This window comes from Leopardus geoffroyi, chromosome C1, assembly GCF_018350155.1.
Source record: "Leopardus geoffroyi isolate Oge1 chromosome C1, O.geoffroyi_Oge1_pat1.0, whole genome shotgun sequence".
NCBI lineage: Eukaryota > Metazoa > Chordata > Mammalia > Carnivora > Felidae > Leopardus > Leopardus geoffroyi.
The window spans coordinates 212,679,634-212,700,930 of record NC_059328.1 but is presented as its reverse complement, the minus strand read 5'-3'; the positions used below and the strand labels follow the sequence as shown (position 1 = coordinate 212,700,930).

General features: G+C 38.5%; 1 protein-coding gene across 43 annotated transcripts in view; it reads left to right on the top strand.

The window, feature by feature from the left end:
- Window positions 1–21,297, top strand: part of TRIP12 (thyroid hormone receptor interactor 12) — a 139,894-nt gene that overhangs the window by 46,388 nt on the left and 72,209 nt on the right. For 21 of the 43 annotated variants that reach the window (XM_045481596.1, XM_045481588.1, XM_045481604.1 and 18 more), the window contains 2 exons: window positions 8,963–9,088; window positions 9,938–10,740. In XM_045481596.1, the coding sequence (XP_045337552.1) occupies window positions 8,963–9,088; window positions 9,938–10,740 (929 nt within the window). The remainder of the gene's footprint in view (window positions 1–8,962; window positions 9,089–9,937; window positions 10,741–21,297) is intronic. The other 22 variants (XM_045481618.1, XM_045481617.1, XM_045481614.1 and 19 more) reach the window with 3 other exon arrangements.

The following is a 21,297-nucleotide window of genomic DNA, read 5'->3' as shown; positions in this document are numbered from 1 at the left end:
TTTCAGTCTTTTAGTTCTTGAGAGCTGTGTAGACTCTTGCCTTCTCTAGGTTTGATTAGCTATTGTGTTCAATCTGGAGATGTGTGTGCATTATTTCAATCAAGCCTTTTTTGGCTTTAAGGAGTCCTGTCCTGCCTTAATGTACTTGTAAGCCCAACTCAGTGTAAGATCGTTCTCATTCGTTTGTAGAACACCATGCTAGTAAGCCTCATGCTGGCTGGTAGTTATCAAACTGAGAGTAGAATAGCCTTTGTTATAAGCTGTTCCAACTCAGTGGGGGAAATGGGCGTGCAGGTGATTATTAGAGCCAGGTGAGAAACATTTCTAGGGATGACCTCATTGATTTGGCCTCTGAAGGCTGAATTGAAGAAACAGTTGCAAAGCAGGTGTTACATGTCTGCTATATTTGTCTCTCTCTACTTGACACGTGGTGTCATTAGTTACAGGGCGTGGATTGTATTTGTAATTTTTTATGTCACTTGTTACTTTGCTCTTAAGTGGTAGGTGTTCAACAAGTACTGGTATGGGCTCCAAATAAGAAGGTTTACTTTCTTGGCATTTCTAGGCCCAGAGATAGGACTGCCTTTTATGGGAAAGGTCATGCGAAGGTGATTGACTGCAGTGAAGGAAGAACTGAAATAGGGCACGGTCGAAATGGGCTGTGTAACAGGGTGGGCTGGAGCACCCTGCCGAGGGAGCACACAGCTCAGTAATCCGTATAGGTGACAATCGAGCCGCCAGCGGACATGCCATCTTGGGTCAGCTGCAGGCCCTACTCTCGGAGTCTGGGCACTCGGTACTCGGGTAACATTGCTCTGACAAGAGAGCACGCTGAATTCCCCTCCGGCTCTCCAAGGCTTCCCCCAGAAGGGTTTCATTTCCACTCACGTTCCCTTGACAGAGCGAGTTATGCGGCTGCACATAACTTCCGAGTAGTTCGGCAAGTGCCCCCTCACCGTGTGTTCCGCTCAGAGGAGAAATGGGGTATCTGTAAACGGCACATTATAGCTGTCAGAGGCCCTTGAAACATTTTTCATTCTTCCTCCCATGTCTACAACAGACCCTTCATTCCCCTCTATTCTACTTGGTGCAACACAGCCATGCGTCTGGTATGTTTTCTTCATTCTCCTACTCAACCAGTATGGATACCATTTTCCTATTCTTTTTTTTGCGTGTACCTTTTGTCTTTTTTTTTATCCTGACCTTTGCTGAGGCAGATGGAAGTTCAAGCTTTATCTTCTTTGGGAGGAGGAGAACATTAAAGAGAGACGGAGTTAATGTGGTGTGAAAATGACCTCATTGTTTCTTAGGACCAAATTGAAACCACTTTTATAAACATGTATACTAGAGTTAGCCAGGTAACTTGCTAACTTGCTTCTTTTAATAATGGTGAATCTTCCTGCTGTAATTAGATACTCTTGAGTTTCAGCCACAGAACCATATTTGCATATACTTTTTCACTTCTAGTGATGCTTTGGTAATGCTGAGAAGGCCTGTCTGTCCCATCATGCCTTTGGACAACCTTTGGAGGCAAGGTTTACAGGGTTGTGGTGGTGTGTTTTGTTTAAGTTTATTTGTTTATTTTGAGAAACACAGAGAAAGAGCACAAGTGGGGTAGGGGCGGGGGCGGGGGGGACAGGATCTGAAGTGGGCTCTGTGACTGACAGCAGAAAGCCCAACGCGGGACTCGAACTTATGAACCATGAGTTCATGACCTGAGCCAAAATCAGATGCTTAACTGAGCCACCCAGGCACCCTTACAAGGTTGTGTTAAACACTGGCATGGTTGCCTTGGTCTGAGGAGGAACAGAAGCTACTTTATTGTAGTTGGAAGTTAGGCACAGTGGAGTGTGTGTGTGTGTGTGTGTGTGTGTGTGTGTGTTTGAGAGAGAGGGAGACCGAGCGTGAGAAGGGCAGGCGCAGAGACAGAGGGAGACACAGAATCTGAAGTAGGCTCCAGGCTCTGAGCTGTCAGCACAGAGCCCCATGTGGGGCTTAAACTTAAGAATCGTGAGATCATGACCTGAGCCAAAGTTGGACGCTTAACCGATTGAGCCACCCAGGTTCCCCCAACACGTTGGATTCTTAATAGTTACCCGTGTTAAGTTCTTTCTTGGACCAACAGAGTAATATCTCATGTGTTTTGCTAACTTTCTTTGCAGTATAGGTATCTTGCTTTATTCACCAACTGTGAGATTTTGTTTAAAAGTCACATCATAAAAAAAAGGTCGTATCATAAGCATATTGGGAACCTGTAAGATGTCAGCTGCTGTAGATTATTTCTTATCCTTACTGAGGCTTTGCTCTGATCCTTCTGTCCCTCAATATGAGGGAATCTGATGTTCACGCCAGTTTTCACACATGTTTTCTCCATATCGGAATGCATTCCTAGAAGAGTGTTAGTGTGAATGAAAAAATGAATATATACAAAAGCTTCTTCAATAGTTGAACAGCAAGTTTAGCATCACCTATGGAAGGCAGTTTTTTGGTAATAGGGAAAGCAAAAGAAAGCAGGAGGTCTCCTTTTTTGACATCTTTTCTTCCATTTTTCTCACATATCATCTGTAAAACCTTAAGCCATTTAATCTGACATGTATACAATTAGGGACAGAGGTACCAGCTCTGAAGCTGAAGGAAAAAACTTCATAGCTATGGATATCGGCCTTTTACTTTCCCCCCTGAGTCCCTAGGTACAGCTGCCAGGTTTCAGATTGAGAGAGTCAGAATGCCTGGGCTCAGTTGTACCTTTCCTTGCCTAGGGACTGGGTGATTTTGTGCAAGCCTCATTTCCTACATCTTTAAAATGGAAATAGACCTGCCTTGAGTGTCATCTGAGAATTGAGTTGGATAACGCAGTTAAAAAAATTAATGTTTATCACATAGTCATACCTTTAAATGTATGTGTTCTGGGGTGGTCTTAAGTTTTACTCAGTTATAAAAGCCAGTCTAGCTACGAAATACTCAATACTGCATCACTCATCTATCACTAATGACTAATTTACTTTGGATTATCTTAGTTTTTATACTCCTTACCCAACTACTTTGTAAAATGGTGGTGGTGGTGGTGGTGGGAAACGGTGCAAGTATAATGAGCTGTATGTTCCCTTTTGTGGGCCTTCTTTTTCCACAGTTTTAATCACATGCAGTCCTTCTGCCTTGTTCTTGTTACACAGTGAAGTAAGTACTTCTGTTTACTCACCTGTCCTTAGTATACCCTGGGTAGTTGAACATACAGAAATTTTGCTTTTGCCTCACTGTTTCCAACTCTGTCAATCTCCTAGTGCCAGCCTTACTAAGGACAAAATCGAGATCCTTTGACAAGGCATTTAAACCCTGGCCTGTCCTTTCAACCTTGTTTCCTAATGTAGCTCTGTGCTCCGGGAAATTCATATCATTTGCCAGGTGCCATGTGGGTTTCATGTTTTCCTGCCTCTGCCTTTCCCTATACTCTGCGCTTGACTCGAACATTCTTTTTCTTCAGCTTTTCATTCTTCGGGGTGTGGTTTAAATGCCATGTAGTCTATAAAGCCTATATTCTCCTCCTAGAAGTAATTTTTCCCTTTGTTGAGAACTTAATAGCATCTGGTAGATCACTTTGTTTTATGAGGCACTGACCTCTTTGAGGACAGGAACTAGACTGTGTGTTATCCATATTTATATGCCTTGTCATGACTTGCATATATTTGAGTTGGCAAACCTGACAAATCTGTTGAAATGAGTAGTTTGTTCCAGTAGTTCTCAACTCCGTCCTGTCCCATCTAGTGCTCCCTCCCACTCTGTAATGTGTATCATATAATGTAAACCTCTTTATTATGATGCCCCTTTTGTTTATCAGTTGTTTTCCTTCTACTTGTTTATTTTTACGTTACGCTTTATATATTTAGAAACATTTTATGTTTCTAAACTGTTTAGACGGATATTTTGTGTTTCTTAATTCATTTCAAGATAATAAATAAGATCTCAGTAGGTAAATGCTTGGGTGCCTTGACACAAGATGGCACTGTTTTCAGACACTTGCATCTGCGTCTGAATTTATTGAATGTGACAGCTACAGGAACATGCTTAAATGCCATAAGCAGCATTTTCTTTGTAGACTTCTTCAGAATGATACATGACCCATGGTAGAGCTGCCAAAAGGTAATCTTCTGTTGATTCCCATGGATAACTGGAGAAATGGTATATAAAAACCATGCAAAACGAACAGAAGCCGAGAAGTTATGAGCATCTATTTTACCTATATCATGGCCAGATTTCAAGTTTTCTCCTAAGGTTTTCATATATTACCAAGGCTACTTGCGGTCTGGGTCATGGGACAGTCTTTCATGGGGTCCTGCTGTTCTGTATACTTGCATGGCTGGCATCTTTTACCTCTAGGTCCACACTCGCTAAATGGCAGTAACACCCTGTTCCCTAACATGTTTTCAAAATGTTCCCTAGAGGGGAGAGCCAGTGATGTTTAAAACATTGTTTTATGAGATAAATAAGGAGTTCTTTACCGTAAATTACAGAATCCATTAGGCTGGCATTTTTGCCATAACTAAACATGGGAACACTGGTCAGACTAATCAGCTTCCATTTTGTGATCAGAATAGAAAAACAGTGCATTTTGCTGAGAACATTAGTGAGCTTTTTGTTTAAAATGCTTTAACTGAACTTTCCAGCCTGATGATTGCAAATCAGTGACTTGTTTAAAACATGCATTTAATTTATGAACATTATAAACAAAGCATTTAATTTTCAGAAGACAAAATTATGATGTTAATTGTGTATATAAAATATAAAGGCATAAAAATGCATGTGTGTCTGTATACACATAAAAAACATTTGGAGATTTAATGAAGCCCCGAATAATTTGTTTGGTAGTATGTACATGTATTTGAATTGTGAATATGTCTGGCACGAAAGGTAATTTCAGACAAAATTTAAGATGTGATGTATTAACTACTTGTAACTAGCCACTCATTTTATCTACCATTAAGAGAAGAGCTCTTTGATACAAGATTTTGCCCTTTCTTAGATGCCCTCCGGATTAGAGATGGTTTTTAACCCTTTGGACTACCAACTATTTTAATAAATAGCAGTAAAAGTAAATTATAAAGTATCTAGAAAGGGGCAGTCACTATGATTTTCCTAAAAGGCAACAAGAGGCATTTGAGTCTTGGAAGCACATAACCCAGAGTTGATTGGTCTGTTCTCTTGTCAGCTGGGTTTGCTTAATGTGATCTGGCCCTTTAACACTTGCTAAATAGGGAAATGATGTCAATATAATGTGGAAGCACTGTTGGCTCACAGGCAGTATTTCCTCCAGTGGTAATATATGGACTGAAATGGGATAGCCTTTCAATTAAAGTGGAAGATTTGGTTATTTATGAAGATCTTATGAAAAAGCTTAAAAATCTTACAGAAATGATTTAAAGACTTCATTTGCAGGAAGTGCTATTTCAGTGACTTCTAGAACCACCACACTTTGCCTGGTTAAACACTCTAAGGAAGCTCAAAACCATTTACTCCTGTATTTATAAAGGAAGAAAATGAGAAAAAGGAAAGTCTCCCCCGGAATTGTATTTTTTTTAATTTTGTTGAAGCTGGTCTTAAGAGAAAATGTCTAAAAATTCACACTCGAAAGGAGAAAGCGCAAATATAAGATCCCAAAGAGTGGACCAACTGTGATTATTTGGTGCAAATGTTAGGGGAGATTTAATTTTTAAAGTTGGTGATGTTTTTGTTAGGAATGTGATCATGAAATAACGTAGGTTTGAGGGCACTATGCCTAATCTTATTTTCACCATTAGCCCAATTATTTTTAGATTTTGCAGAAAGTGAGCTTTTTCCTCAGGAATATCCATAGGATGATATAAAAGCTCCTGAACATACACACCCACCCATTTATCTACCTATCCTTGGGTTGTATTTTACTAAATGGGCTCATTCTGGTGCTATCAAAAAGATTTTGTCATGAATTTTACTGTGTTATTCTTGTAAATTTGATTTATCGTGGATATAAATTTTACTGGGTCTTAGATTATGCTTTTTAATAAAGATTAATGTTGAGCATTAAGGTCTGATAAATCAGGGAGTTGTTGAAATGAGCTAAAAGGCATCAAGGCTTGTTTAGTGCTGAATACTGTGATATTCTGATTGGGTATGCTAGATTAGGTGTTATTATTTTATGGAGATATACTTTACAGTATTCTGAGCTTTAATAATTTATAAATGGGCATAATAAAGCAGAGCCCTACTTTGGGAGGCCCCATATTGTCTCTTTATGGTACCATCTGTTTGCTTACTCTCTTGTGGTAAGCCAAGGACTGGCATGCTATGTATGACCCATGGGACAAATCCAGCTTCCTGCCTGTTTTTGTAAATAAAAATTTGATTGGAACATAGCCCTGCCCATTTATTTACATATTACCCACAAAGCCATAAGTACTATCCTTTACAGAAAATGTATTAAGTCCCTCTTAAACAATAGGCAGAAGAACAGTAACGATCAGTATTTTGTATCTTAAAATATTTTTAACCAGGCCTCAGTGAGACTATTGCGCTTAATTTTAGGAAAGGTGCAGTCAGATCATTGTGGGCGTTGTTGTATTTAAGCTAGTTTTGTGAGTTTCACTTTCTAAGATGGGTGGATTTTTTTTTTTTTTCCTTTTGTAATCTAATGTTGAGCATTGAACTGATAAATTCTTTAGTTCCTTGAAGGTGTGAGTAAGGACAATAGAAATTCAGGAGTTGATTTAAGTCGCTGTAAAGTTAGATGTATTTAAGATCAGGGAACAATTTATTTACTGTACAAAGAGGAGGACAGCTACTTCTACACCACTGTAGGCATTGGGTTAATGTTGGTCAAAATCTGTTGACAAAGAGAATGAATTCCCTTCCTTCTTTTGAGACTTAACTAGGAATATGTTAATGATTCACATTTCTTAAGATTGCCATTTGAATATTTAATTGAATGTTATCACAAAGTAGTCTAACTTTAGACTTTAAAGTTTTCTTTTAAAATGATTTTAAAATTATAATCAAGGAACATAGCAAGGGGTATTTTAAATTTTATAATGAAGTAGAAATTGTGATTTAGTTAAAAAATCAATCCTTAGCAAACTTTACTAAAATAAGAATGTAGAGAACTTGAATGACATAATTTATAAGTATTGTTCCATGGATATTAAATTGTACACCCTGAACACAGAACATACCTTTTAAAAAGTAATTATGGGATGATTTGAAAATTTACTCATTTCATTTCTTTCTTTCCTTTTTTTTTTTTTTTTAATATACAACTCTCAGATCTGTTAGTAGAAATGTAACAAAACCAAAAGCAGTTCCCAGAAATTAAATCTCTATATTAGGAATCCCATGGGTTAAAACAAAATTTCGCTCTGCATTGGAAGACTATTTAGGAAAAATGCACAAACTAAATCACAGTGGATAAATCTTACAAGGTTCAGCTTGGCTACACAGAAAAAATATTAAGTAGCTTGAAAAATACTTGTATTCATTACTACAGTCACTTGAAAAGACTAAGCCCACAAGACTAAGACACTTGAAAAGACTAGCTTAGAGTTTTTTAGTAGTTGACCTATTCTAGTAAGTCTTTGGAAAGTTCTAGTCTATCATTTATTAGAATCTTAAAAATGAAAGTGGTATTATGGATCCAAAAATATTTCTTTTTTATTGAGAAGCTAATTTCATATCTTCTTTCAAGAATCCAGTATTGAACTCTTCTGGAAAAATGGAAGAAAAAAAATAAGAGACGAGAAACCTTAGAGCATCTTTTTGAAGAAATGGTGGAACTTGTATGATATGTTAAGAACTCTGTGTCATTCTTACAGATTCAATTAGAATCATCATGTGAGGTTTCAGTGACTGATTTATAAGTTCCTTTGAGATGATGTTAGAATTAAAACCTTTGAAAGATTTTTTTTTAACAGAGTAAACAGCTTTGGTATTAATGAGACTTTGTTATTCTCATTAGAATATGCTCTTTTATGTTCCTTACATGAAGGATGGATGTTGTCTGTGAATTACAATAGTTGCATCTGTTACGTTAATACCCCTCACCTCTGTAACACCAGCTTTTCTGGGTATATATTAATGCATGCTGTCTTTTTATTGCTTATGTAAATCTAATGTAATCATTGCCTGAGGTTTAAAAAAAAAAACCTAACCGCTGAAAAACAGTTTATTCATGTCCTGCAAACTTGCTCTTAGAACAATGCTGGCACAAGAATATGTCTTATTATAAATATAACCTAACCATATATCAATGATGGAATCTTTTGAACGTGTTTGGAATATTTTGTGGTCAATTCTTTATGTCTTTCTCTAGGACTTGGTTTTTGTTGTACTTTTTTTTTTATTGATTAGTACATTACATTCTTAGCAAATATCACTCTATTGATTTCATGTAAGTTTATTTACTGTTGAGTGCTTCTGATGATTTTCTGTGTAAATTCTGTTTGAGAATTGATTTCATCTGTCTCTGCATTTACTGTGCTAACCTGAATTCTACAAATTGGGAATCGGCAGCATTGTAGGGATGGGTCACAGACTGCCTCTTCCCCAAAGCTTTTAAGCTGTTATACTCACATTATCTATTAAAAGTAGGGTTTAGATCTAAAGTCTGGATTTGTGCTTTGCAAAAATTTAGCATATGTGAATTTGCAGTAAAACTGTTGAAAAATTCTTTGTTGCTTAAGTAACTCTAATATTGCTACTCAGTCATGAAAAGTGGTAATAAGATTGATTTAACTCTTGGGTATTGAGTCGGTTCTAAGGCAAGTTTTTTGCAAGGGTATTTGGTAGAGCAATAACTTAGTTTTGGAAATATTTGGGAAAAGGGTAGTCAATAATGAAGAATTGGGAGGCTTTTTAAAAAAATGAAAACATATTTCACTTTCAGTGCTGTATTTGCATCTCAGTGTCCTGATAGATTTCTGTTTTGATTTTCTGCTGACAGGTCACATTTAGGGCAGGCAAAACATAAGGGATATAGCCCTCCTGAGAGTAGAAAATCTAATTCTAAGGCACCCAAAGTGCAGTCTAATACTACTTCTGAACTGTCAAGGGGACACCTTTCTAAAAGGTAAATCTTCACATTGCTTGTACATTTTCAAGGCAGAATTATTTGCATTTGAATCATTGCATAATATTAAAATTTAGCAGGTTATCCCAAAATGTTGTGATAGGTATTTTCATTGTTCCCTGAATGTAACTTTGAGGGTTAATAGTTGATTATCTTTGCAGTGATGTCAGTGCAGCGGACTCTAGACAATGCAGTTTTGCCCTTGCTTAGAGAACCTGTTTGTTTAACAAACTTCTATAGGTATCCGAAATGCCATTTTACCTCCCCCCCACCCTCCCCCCCCCCCCAAACCCTTAGGTTTTTTATTGTTTTTTATTGGCAGAGCCAAAGGTCATTGATTTCTTAAGATCTAATTGGTAGGAGTCTTTTAGAAAGGAGTAACACAATACTATGAAACTTTCTTGCCTTCATTTGCATACGAAAGTGCATACATTAATGGTTATTTAAAGCTTTGACAAAGAAGTTGTATTTAGGAATAGAGCGTCAGTATTCTAGCTTCAACTGGTTCTAAGCATTCTTTTTCTTGTAAATTTAATTCATGTTTTGTGATGGGGGGGGGGGTTAGTGTCAGTAATCTTTGGGCTGAAGAAATGCCCTGATCTAATCAAATATTTGATCATGTCATCAAATATTTAGCCATTTAAAGTTAACACCTATCCCCCCACTGCCCCCAGTTTTGAACCATTTGAAAACCTGTATTTATTAAGCCCTGGACTCAATCAGGAAAACTTTTGCACCTTTTTTATTTTTAAAGCATTTATTGCATAGATTTGAGAAGTTAATAAGTATTATACGACAGGTTTAATGATGGCCGGCTGATACTAACTCTCTTCTTATCTACCCTGTCAGAAGCTGCAGTTCATCATCTGCTGTCATAGTTCCACAACCAGAGGATCCAGACAGAGCCAATCCTTCAGAAAGGCAAAAAACGGGGCAGGTGCCTAAGAAAGACAATTCTCGAGGAGTGAAACGCAGTGCTAGTCCAGACTACAACAGGACCAACTCTCCCAGCTCTGCCAAAAAACCGAAAGCACTTCAGCGTACTGAATCCCCCTCAGAAACGAATAAGCCACATAGTAAGTCAAAGAAGAGACATTTAGACCAGGAGCAACAACTGAAATCTGCACACTCGCCATCGACAAGTAAGGCTCACACCAGAAAGAGTGGGGCCGCTGGCAGTTCACGGAGTCAGAAAAGAAAGAGGACAGAGAGTTCTTGTATAAAGAGTGGTTCTGTGTCTGAGTCCACTGGTGCCGAAGAGCGATCTGCAAAACCCACCAAGCTGGCTTCAAAATCCGCCGCCTCGGCCAAGGCTGGGTGCAGCTCCATCACTGATTCTTCCTCTGCCGCCTCTACTTCCTCCTCCTCTTCCGCTGTTGCCTCGGCCTCCTCCGCCGTGCCACCAGGGGCCAGGGTGAAACAAGGAAAAGACCAGAACAAGGCCAGGCGTTCCCGTTCGGCATCCAGTCCCAGTCCCAGAAGAAGTAGCAGGGAAAAGGAACAGAGTAAAACTGGTGGCTCTTCAAAATTCGATTGGGCTGCTCGTTTCAGCCCTAAAGTTAGCCTTCCTAAAACCAAACTGTCTCTTCCAGGGTCTTCTAAGTCAGAGACCTCAAAACCTGGCCCTTCTGGATTACAGGCCAAATTGGCAAGTAAGTGGATGGCGACATCTCTTTTTAAAATGAAATGTTTCTTGGTTTGTCAGAAGCGATTATGCTTTCAAGGTAGTCAGATTCGTTTTGCTTTTTTTCCGGCCTGAGGCAGTCTCAGGTTTATTACCGGATCTATTTGTAACAGTGCATAATAATTGATGCTGCCGTTAGTTTGAAGGAAACCGGTAAGAAATGCTGCCTTCTTATTATTACTGAGTGGTCACATTTTAGTGCCTGTGTCTTTCTCCTTATAGTTCTTAAGTTATTTCCTGTTATCAGGGCAGGACATCAAGTTGGATTTTCTATAAGCAGACCAGAAAGTTATTTCAGTTATGAGTCGCTTTGGACCATGATCAAAAATCACATGGTGGGTTGTGTTTTGGGGATGATACATTCTTGATGTATGGAAATACTGAGTGAGCTAAGTTTTCAAAATAAATGTATCCTCGTATAAATTAAGCCTTATTCACATGTCCTGTTTTGTGGCCTTGAAGGAGTCTGGTCTAAAGATGAATACCTCTTATGTTCCCTACACTGGCTTTGTTTTGTTCCACATAAATGGGAAAGAGTGTTGCCCTCTTGAACCGCGGAAGAGAGCTAACATTCGGGAATAATACATTTCAAGCAGAGAAACAAACTAGATGGGAGATAGGGATCTTGAGGCCCTTTTCTCTTTGTCTTTTTGTCAAAAGGCTTCTTCAGGGAAGCCAAATGTTCATGTCATTAGAATGATTAGGACTGGTGGCGGCCCTCTTCAGTTACATGATTGCTGTCACACTGAAGGGTGTTCTTTTCTTTTTCCTATTTTGAGAAATCTAAAACACACAAAAGAATGATATAGCCCCTATGTATAGTTTTTTTTAAGCATTTAATTTTTGTAGTGTTTATCCAGGAAGCTGGCTTTTGACCGTCTTTTTTTTCCTTTTTTTTTTTTCCTTGCCCTCATAGAACATTTTAGATTTATATTTTGATAGGGCTAGAACCTTTTCTTGGTTCTTGACAATTCTATGTAGTGTGCTAGTATTCTTGTCAAAGTTTAGCTAATATTGAATCAGCCTAACCTAATATTGAATCACAGCCAATTGTCAGCACTGTTTCCTTTAACCCTACTATCTGTACTTCCAATTGATTCAATATTAGCTGAACTGTGATAGGAATACTAGTAGGCACCACATAAAATCTTGCCTTTAATCTGTACCATAGGGTTATTGTGAAAATAACATCTTTTACGTTGCAGCATTTTGTTCAGTTTGGCATTTTATTTTAATTTTTTAGAGTTTATTTATTTTGAGAGAGAGTGCATGCGGGGGTGTGGGGGAGAGTCAGAGTAGAAGGAGAGAATCCCAAGCAGGCTCTGCTCTGCCAGCTCAGAGTTTGGCATGGGGCTCAATCCCACAAACTGTGAGATCACGACCTAAGCCAAAAATCAAGAGTTAGATGCCCAACCGACTGAGCCATCCAGACACCCCCAATTTAGTATTTTAAATACACCTTACATCCGTCTAAAATCTTTTGAATTTCAAGGTACAGATACTGGATTAAGATTAAGATTGGTATCTTGAGGGGCACCTGGGTGGCTCAGTCGGTTAAGCATCTGACTTCAGCTCAGGTCATGATCTCACAGTTTGTGGGTTGGAGCCCCACATTGTGCTCTGTGTTGAGAGCACGGAGCCTGCTTGGGATTCTCACTCTCCCCTTCTCTCTCTGCCCCTCCCCCCACAAAATAAACCTTAAAAAAAAAAAGATTGGTATCTTCAAGTCAAAAGGGAATTAAAAGCCAGGTAAAAAAGGGCACAGCCAACTGTCCCGTTGGATCTGCCGAGGTTTTCTAGGCACTTGGAGTTAGCTTATCCCTTTTATACCTCTTCTCTGTTTTTAAGGAAGTAGAGAAGTGTGAGAGTGTGTGTGTGTACACATGTACATACGAACGTACCCATTGTAGTAGCTGCGTGACCTCCACAGCCATCAGGCCAGGTTGAGTTTGTGGCCTGTTCAGTGGAATTCACTTCTCCACTTCTGCTTTCCAATTGGCTTTACTTGAAGAGCTTACCACTTTCAGCTCTTTTTTCTGGGGAGTCCAGTGCAGGGTGAGTTCAGATTGTTCTCGAGTGTCATGTCCTCAACTCTTCTTGGTCACTCGTTTTCTTTTCTTCAGTCTGTTAACAGGAGTTTTCAAAGAAAACCCAGCCCCCAGTGGGTTGTCCATGGTTTCTCTAAGTGAAAAAGCACTGAATGTCCTGTTGCCACCTACCCCTCTGCTGTAATAAAACAGTCTGTGAAACTCACTCTGCACGTGGTCACAAACGGAGTAGTTTAAAACTCACCTTGGATCATCTTCCTCAGTTTCACAAAATCTCTATGTGTCGTATGGTCACAAATACCACTTTCCCATTTTCACTACCACTACCCTAGTTCTGAGCCCTACGCTGTTGAAACAAGAGAAGGTGCAATTCCTTAGCATCTGATAAGTACGAGGTATTTTACATAGGCCGTCCACTTACTTTTTTTTAAAAAATGGTGCTTAAGGATAGTTATTAAGGAAATGTATTTCATGAGGTGAGAACTTGCACGGGTAACGTGTCTCACAGATGGCAGAGCAGCGATTGGAAAATGGAGATACGCGAGACTTGAAGCCACTGCTTCTCTTTGCCGCTTCCTTTGCAACCTTGGGAGCTCTGTCTTGTGCCGATACGCCGTGTTTTGGGTCGTTAAGAGACGTTAAGGTCCCAGAGGAGACGAAACCCAATTTGATCCTTCTTTACTGGTATTGATTCATCTTTAGAGGTGAATGTTGTGTGAACCCAAGGACTTATATCCTACCATTCACTACAGATTTGTGTATTTTCAAATAGGTGAAAATCATTTCAGAACAAAATAGTAGGGAATATTTACGTGTAATGTTCTTACAAGTGCCTGATAACTTGTAAATAGTTTACACGGATCATGTCGTTTACTCCTCTTCAGCCCCCGTGTGGCAGATACTATTCTTACAGGTAAGGAGAGTCAGGGACAGTGGTCAGGTTGCCTGCCCAAGGTCACAGAACTTAGAAGTGATAGAGCCGAGAGTGAAACCCAGGCCATCTGGTTCCAGAAATCAGTCATGACACTAGAAGCATAGGATTGAGTAGATTGGGTGAGCTAAATCTAGGAAGGCTTCTTGAAGTCAGACAGGGCAGGGTGGATTTTAGGCATGATTACGTGTGTCACTTCGGGAAAGAGTTTGTAAAGTAAGAAGCAATACTGCGATAGAATTGACAGTGCTTGGTAATTTTACTTAAGAACATAGGGGCAAAGTAAGGTAGTTTTGGGGGATCTCTTGAGTTTCAAGAAATGGCATTTTGGGGATAGTGAACTCTTATTATACAGGTAAAAACCCTGGGTTTGAATTCTAGTTCTGCTCTTTTATCAGCTGGCAACTGTGGGAAAGCTCGTCATCTTTTCCTTATAAATGGGCATAATCGTTTATTCGAGGAATAAATGAGCAGACTTAGCATAGTGCTCATTAGTATATGAGATGCATTATAGAATTTAGAGTGTACACCAGAAGTTGAGTGTCTTAAGACAGAAAACATATTCAGCAACCTTTTGAGAATGAAGGACTGATAAATCCTAGCCTGTGATCAGTTTAAAGCATAGCTATTTTTAAATTTGGAAGGTCTTGATTTAGTTATATTACTTCTTCTTAGTTTTGTGTGTTTGGGCCAATCATTCGGCTATAGTTACAGTAGCAGCCTAGTCCCTGATGTTATATGTAAAACAATATTCTTGTGAAGCATCAATAAAAGAATGTAAAAATAACTTTGTAAAATTAACGTGCCATGCAAACATATAAAATGGTGACTTGAGAGTTACTGCCATATATTTGAAGGGCTCTTTATGCATGAGGAATACCCCCCCCGCCCCACCCTGCACGTCAACCCGGGGACAAGATTAGATTCAGTGGGTAGAGGTTGAGAGGCAGATTTCTGATTAGTGTATCTCGGGGAACCAGAATCTGCAAGTTACCCGAAAAATGGAGTAGACCACTTTGTGAGATAGAAAGCATTCCAAGTTGGGTAGTTACTTGTTTTCTTCAACTTGTTAGCATTCAGTGAACCTGTTAATTAGAATATGGTATGTTTTCTTAGGTAAAGGCTCACTGATCTGATTGGTCAGTAAAACTTCATGGATCAGTACTTACGTGATACTTTGTGAAAACTCATTTCCCACAGCCAAATACTACTCCAAATACTACTCCGGGAGATGGAGCATACGCGTTAACACATCGAAGGCTGTGAGAAACCTCATGGTAACTTCTGCTTAACCTCGTAGTTTACAGATTTGCCTGACCACAGGTCATTACCTCGGGAGACAGCTGTAGTCCAAGGAGCACCTTTGGGAAATGATACAATACATTTAGTTGGGACACTTAAGCAAGTAGACCTTTCCCAATGTGCTGGTTCGGCATCTGTTCACAGACTGATGGGCAGGTTCCTGCTGAGGAATTAGAGTTGGCAGGAGAACTAGTGAAACAGCTACTTTTGTGATGGGCTTCCCAAAGCCTTGTGGCTTGCCAGCTGCAACTGATCAAAATAGCTCAGTGGCAAAGGTCACACACTGTATCAGTTGGTTGAAGTCTTGAGAATGCCCCAGAAAGGATAGTGTTACATGACAATTTTTAATTTGCATTAGGAAATTATTCTTGCTCTGTGTTGTTAAACGTAAGCAAACAGACCTTCTCAAAATTTACGTAGCGTAAATGTATAACCAGTGGGGCAATGTAATGACTCAAATGATTTTGGAAAATATTTTATATCTTAATGTATCTCCAAATGTTTTTACAATTATTAATGGCTTCAAGATCTATTTTGCTAATTTGCCTTTTTAAGCTAAATTTGAAATAATAGGACTGTTTCAGAGTACGTGCTGAGTGTAGTAGGTGATGGATGGCATAGAAATGTAAGAAAGTTTGTGATCAAAATCTGGGCTGTTACGGAACTTCTTTATGGAAAAACGTAAAGATATTTCTAGTCTGATATGTCTGTTTGCAGATCTGGTTTCCTCTCATTAGTTAAGTGGACACCATGTGCACATTATTAATAACATAGCAGCAGTTATCAGCTTATTTCCAGCTTGAGTTTTCTACTCTTCTGGTGCCTTGCATGCAGCCTGTGGCCATTATTAGAACTAGACAAGAACCAGGCGGATGCAGAATTCTGGGAAGGTAATTCGGTCTAGATCAGGACTCTACCGTCAGCCCGAGACTGAGACATGGTGCTTTGCACCTCCAGCCTGGAAGGAAGAAATAAGAATGAGTTGAGAAGGAGAGAATTTAAGAGTTACACTCTTGGTTTCACCTAGAGTCTTATAGGGTCATACATGCCGAGCTTATATAATCAAATTATTTTTCCCCCTCCTGAGGTGTTGGCTGAGGAGCTTAAAGGGAAAAGAATGAAGTGGTGACAGTTTTCTATATGGTAAGACAGCTGTTGAACTAATTTGGCAACTTAACGCTGTAATAATTCTAGTATGTAATTCCTTTGAAAAATCACCAATGATTCCTAATAATTTTGAGGCTTTAAAAAAATTAAATTAGGAAAATGAGTTGCCAAATTTAAGAACATTGAATGGAAACAAGTATCATCAGCTTCTTTGTTGAGAAGGCTTTGTTTTATTTTACCCAGTGAATTTTAACCAACCATGGTATGTATTTTTGTATGCCACGTTAGAATAAGAATTATTTTGGTCAGATTACTTTTTACTGAAGTTACATATAAATTGATTAGGAAAAAACCGTCTTCCCGCCACATTGCCCTTCCCCATTGGATTATTTTGGTATCTATTTCCATGTGTTTGGATTATGTACTCATGTTTATTTGTTGCTTTTTTCCCCCCTCCAACGTGTGCTCTGTTACACACCCTTTATGAAAGTTACCGCACCTCTGTACCCACCAAGCACATACTGCATACACTTCCCATTTGCCCAGTCATGATCAGTGCCTGATGTTTGTATGGAGACAGAAATGCCATTTACAGTCGTGTCAGAAGGGTTCCTTTCTTAAATATTTTTGTTTTTCTTGATTTAAATAATTGTTTTGTTGATGTTGTTTTCCTTTTCTGTGAACCCATTACTCCAAACTCTTTGCTAATTGTCTAAATCTTTTTCAAGCTGTCTACTTGTGTTTGTTAAATTTTCCTAAAGAAATAAAGTCTCTGGATGGCTGTTCTTTTATGCCTGTGCACTGTTTTTATTTAGCCAGGGTATTTTCTTCAGTCTTTGGTTTCTTCCGTCTTTGGTTTAGTTTTCTGTTAATAGATCCCACATCGTCTTTCCTGGATTACTATTTTGTGTGATGGAACCTCACTTCCACTTGCTTTCTAAGAAAACGTGCGTACAAGATTTTTAAAGGCCTTTTATTTATTGATTTTCAGATCTTGAATGTCTGAAAGTATATTAACCTTGATACTTGTTTGAATGAACATAGAGTTCTGAGTTAGAAATTATTGTTCTTAAGAATTTTGAAGAATTACATTATTTTTAATCTTTTTTTACTGGAAACATTCTGATTCCTAATCTGTTGTATACGTAACCCATTTTTCTGGAAACTTGCAGCTCTTTACCTCTGTGTCATGATATTGCCTTCCCTTTGGGTTTTCATTTCTTGTTAGGGTACCCCGCAGCCCTGGTTTCCCTTGGGACTCTCCCCTTAAAACCTGGATTAGAACCAAGCAAACCGAAATGGTTGTTCACTGTATCCTTGTTTCTCTCTCTTTGTAGATCTCCTGTTGTTTTGGACGATTATCCTCTTGGAAAGTTCTGGTCTTTTCATTCTTGATTTACTTTTTTGTTCTGCTTTCTGGTAGATTTCTTCAACTTCTTCCAACCTTTCTCTTGAGTTTTTTTTGTTTGCTCTCTATTTTCAAGAGATTATTTTGTTCTCATTTCCTTTTTGTTACGGACGCCTTTCTTTTTTTGAGGACATTAATGGTGAGGTTTCTTTGCGCTATTCTCTTATGACGTTTTTTTGGGGAGGGAGGTTGGTTTGGTTTTGATTTTCATACCGGGAAATTTCCTCAGGCTTTGGTAATTCCTGGTTGTTTCCCCATACTCAAGTGTATGGGGACCAAAAATCCAATTTGTAAGCTCTGAGCACAGAGATGAGATTTGACTGAAACTCAGTCTCTAGTGATCTGGTTGGTTTAGTCATTACAAAACCTCCTCTATCATTATTTTTAGATCTTTTTCTTTGGTAAAATTCCACAGAGAAGATTCCTTTATGCTCCTGCCTGGAGTTAAAAGCTGACCTGACCGAGGTCTGGGGGCTGAGCAGGAAAAGAGGCCACCTGTCATCTAATATGTCTTGTTGATGCTTGATCTTCCTGCCCTCCTCTTATTTTGATATGGTGCACCTATATGCAACTCTGTCCTTTGAGAATTTCTTTGTTTTATACTTTCTTAAGAATAGAGGTCTTGTGTTTTGCTGGGTCAGCAGAGGGACAGTTACCCAGCTGTACAAGTGGGGGAGGGGATCTGGGGATCTGACTGCTTTATAAGCAGCCTGTCAACCAATCCTCAGTTTTAATTCCAGAGCCATCCCAGAGGTACCTGGTACCATCAATTCCTGAACCTTTGTGAGATTTTGAGTGGCCCTCTCATTGGCAATTTATCTCAGTTTTCTGGAATTTCTGCTTTTCATCTTGTAAAATTGTATTGCGATAGTAATCTCTTCTATTCTTCTCATCCTTGTGGTTTTATGCCTCAGATTCTTTTTTTTTTTTAAAGTTTATTTATTTATTTTGAGAGAGAGCAAGCAGGGTAGAGGGCAGAGAGAGAGAGAGAGAGAGAGAGAGAGAGGAGAGAGAGAATCCCAAGCAGGCTCCTCACTGTCAGCACAGAGCCTGATGGGGGCATGAATTGACGAGCTGTGAGATCATGACCTGAGCTGAAATTGAGTCAGATGCTTAACTGACTGAGCCACCCAGGTGCCCCTGCCTCAGATTCTTTTAATGCCATTTTAGTGGAGCTCTAGGAGAGGACAGAAGTGAATGCATGTGTATTCAGTCTGTCTTTAGCCGGAAGTCACATACTTTTTGATGTTTATGCACATACTTTTTCAAAAGTTGGAGCTTGCTCTGTGTGACAGTAGAATGCCCTAATATTATAAGCCAGGCTCCATGCTGGACATGTGACACACACTAAATTCTATCCTTGCGACAACAGAATGAGGTAGCATCCGTGTTTTTGGTATGAAGAAACCAAAGTGCTTTTATTTGCCTACACACTTATTAATAGATTTTTTCCTTTCAAAAAAACTATATCATTTTAATGGCTGTAAATGGATGTACTCTAATTTAGCTCATTCCCAATTTATATTGTTCTAAATTTTTAAATTGACTAGAGCTTTGTAATTTACATCATTATCTCCTTGTTAGGTTTCTGGTTATGTTCTTTTTAAATGCTGATTTATTTTGAAATTGCCCCTAGAAATATATGAATTTACATTCCCACTAATAGGGTAAAATGCCAATTGTTCAAATCCTTATTAGCTAATACTGTGTTCTGCAGTTTTTATTACTATACTGGTGTTTATTTAACCATTCCCTATTATTGGACATTTAGCTCTTTTCCAGTGTCTCATTATTAAAAACAATGCTTTAGATGAATATCTTTGTACATGTCTAATGTTTTTAATTTGTATTGCCAACTCCATGCATGAAATTGCATTGACTAGGAAATAAAAACTTGGCTTAGAAAATTCCATTTGGGAATTAGCTTACTGTCATCTGCAAAACTTATCTTTTATTGTTACTGAGTGATTTTAAAATAAACATCTATGATCCCTTTTAATAGGATAGGTTACTTTCCATTTTGTGAATTTATTTTGGTAAAGTAACCATTAATTAGTAGGGATGTATATACTTGAAAGTAGACACGCAACACTACCAAGTTATACCAGGTTCTCACAATTCTGTTTTGGCTGAAGGGATCAATATCTAGTTACTGAAAATATTCCCACTGTTAGTTAATTCTCTTTATTTGGTTCACTTTTTCCAGTAGCAAAATGGCCCCATTGCAGGATTCTAAATTGAAGTCTCCATGTGGGATAATAGTCATGTTATTTGGTTTTTCTCTTTATGAAGAAAAAACAAGTCTTTCTGAAAACCTTTTGAAATAGATTCAACATGTGTAAATAAATGGATACTTCATAGCTTTTTAAAATGTATAAACAAATTGGGGATTTGTGTTTCAAAAATCATTCCTGATCATCCTTTGATGCCTTTAAATATAAATGAATTGATTTTGAATACCCTTGTCTAAAATACTGGTTTGTGTACCTTATTCATTGGTTTGTCTACTCCATTTTAAAATGGAGATGTATTTGTTATTTGTGGGAATATTGCAAAACTTAGAAGTAAAAAAATCAAAATAACTAATAATCTAGAAAAATTAGGACTGAAACTAATACTGCTTAGCTTATTTTTCTAGTCTTATTTTTCTTTTCTTTATTTTTAAATTTTTTTTAATGTGTATTTTTGAGAGAGAGTGCGAGCTGGGGAGGGCCAGAGAGAGGGGGAGACACAGAATCGGAAGCAGGCTCCAGGCTCTGAGCTGTCAGCACAGAGCCTGACATAGGGCTTGCACTCATGAACTGTGAGATCATGACCTGAGCCAAAGTTGGACACCAACTGAGTCACCCAGGCGCCCCTTGTTTTTCTTTTTAAAACACAAGAGGTTTTTGTTTCTATTTTTTTTTGGGGGGGGACAAGTTCTTATTTTTTAAATATTTAACTGATTTTTGAAGTTTAGATGAGTCCATATACTGTTCTTCCTTTTTCTCTTCAAAGTCCAGGTCAGTATATATTTTCTGTAAAGTCCCATAAAGTAAATATTTTAGGTTTTACTGGCCACATAAGTTTTTTGTCACATCTTCTTCTTTGTAACAACTTACTAAAAATGTAAAAAACCATTGCTAGCTAGTGGGATGCACAAAAACAGGCTGCCAGATGGATTTGGCCCATAGGCTGCAATTTGTCAACACCTGCCTTTTTATAATTTTAATATAATTCTGTGTTATATAAGGTAAATATATTCTATGACATATATTATATGATATGTGACATACATACAAATATACACTAGTCAGTTCACATGACTGGTAAAGTCAGGAGATTTGTTTGCTTCAGGCTTGGCTGGATCCAGGAGCTCAAATAAAGATGACCCTGTTGGTCCCCAGCCTGTGTTACGGCTCCCTCACCCTACCTTCCCCAAGATTACTATCCAGTCATTAATGAATTTCACTTGTAAGAAAGCCCCTCATTTCCTTGGGCCTTGAACAAATCACTATTGTGGAGGTAGAGTTGTAATTTTATTTTTTTATTTTTTTTTATTTTTATTTTTTTCAATGTTTATTTATTTTTTTGGGGACAGAGAGAGACAGAGCATGAACGGGGGAGGGGCAGAGAGAGAGGGAGACACAGAATCGGAAACAGGCTCCAGGCTCTGAGCCATCAGCCCAGAGCCCGACGCAGGGCTCGAACCCACGGACCGCGAGATCGTGACCTGGCTGAAGTCGGACG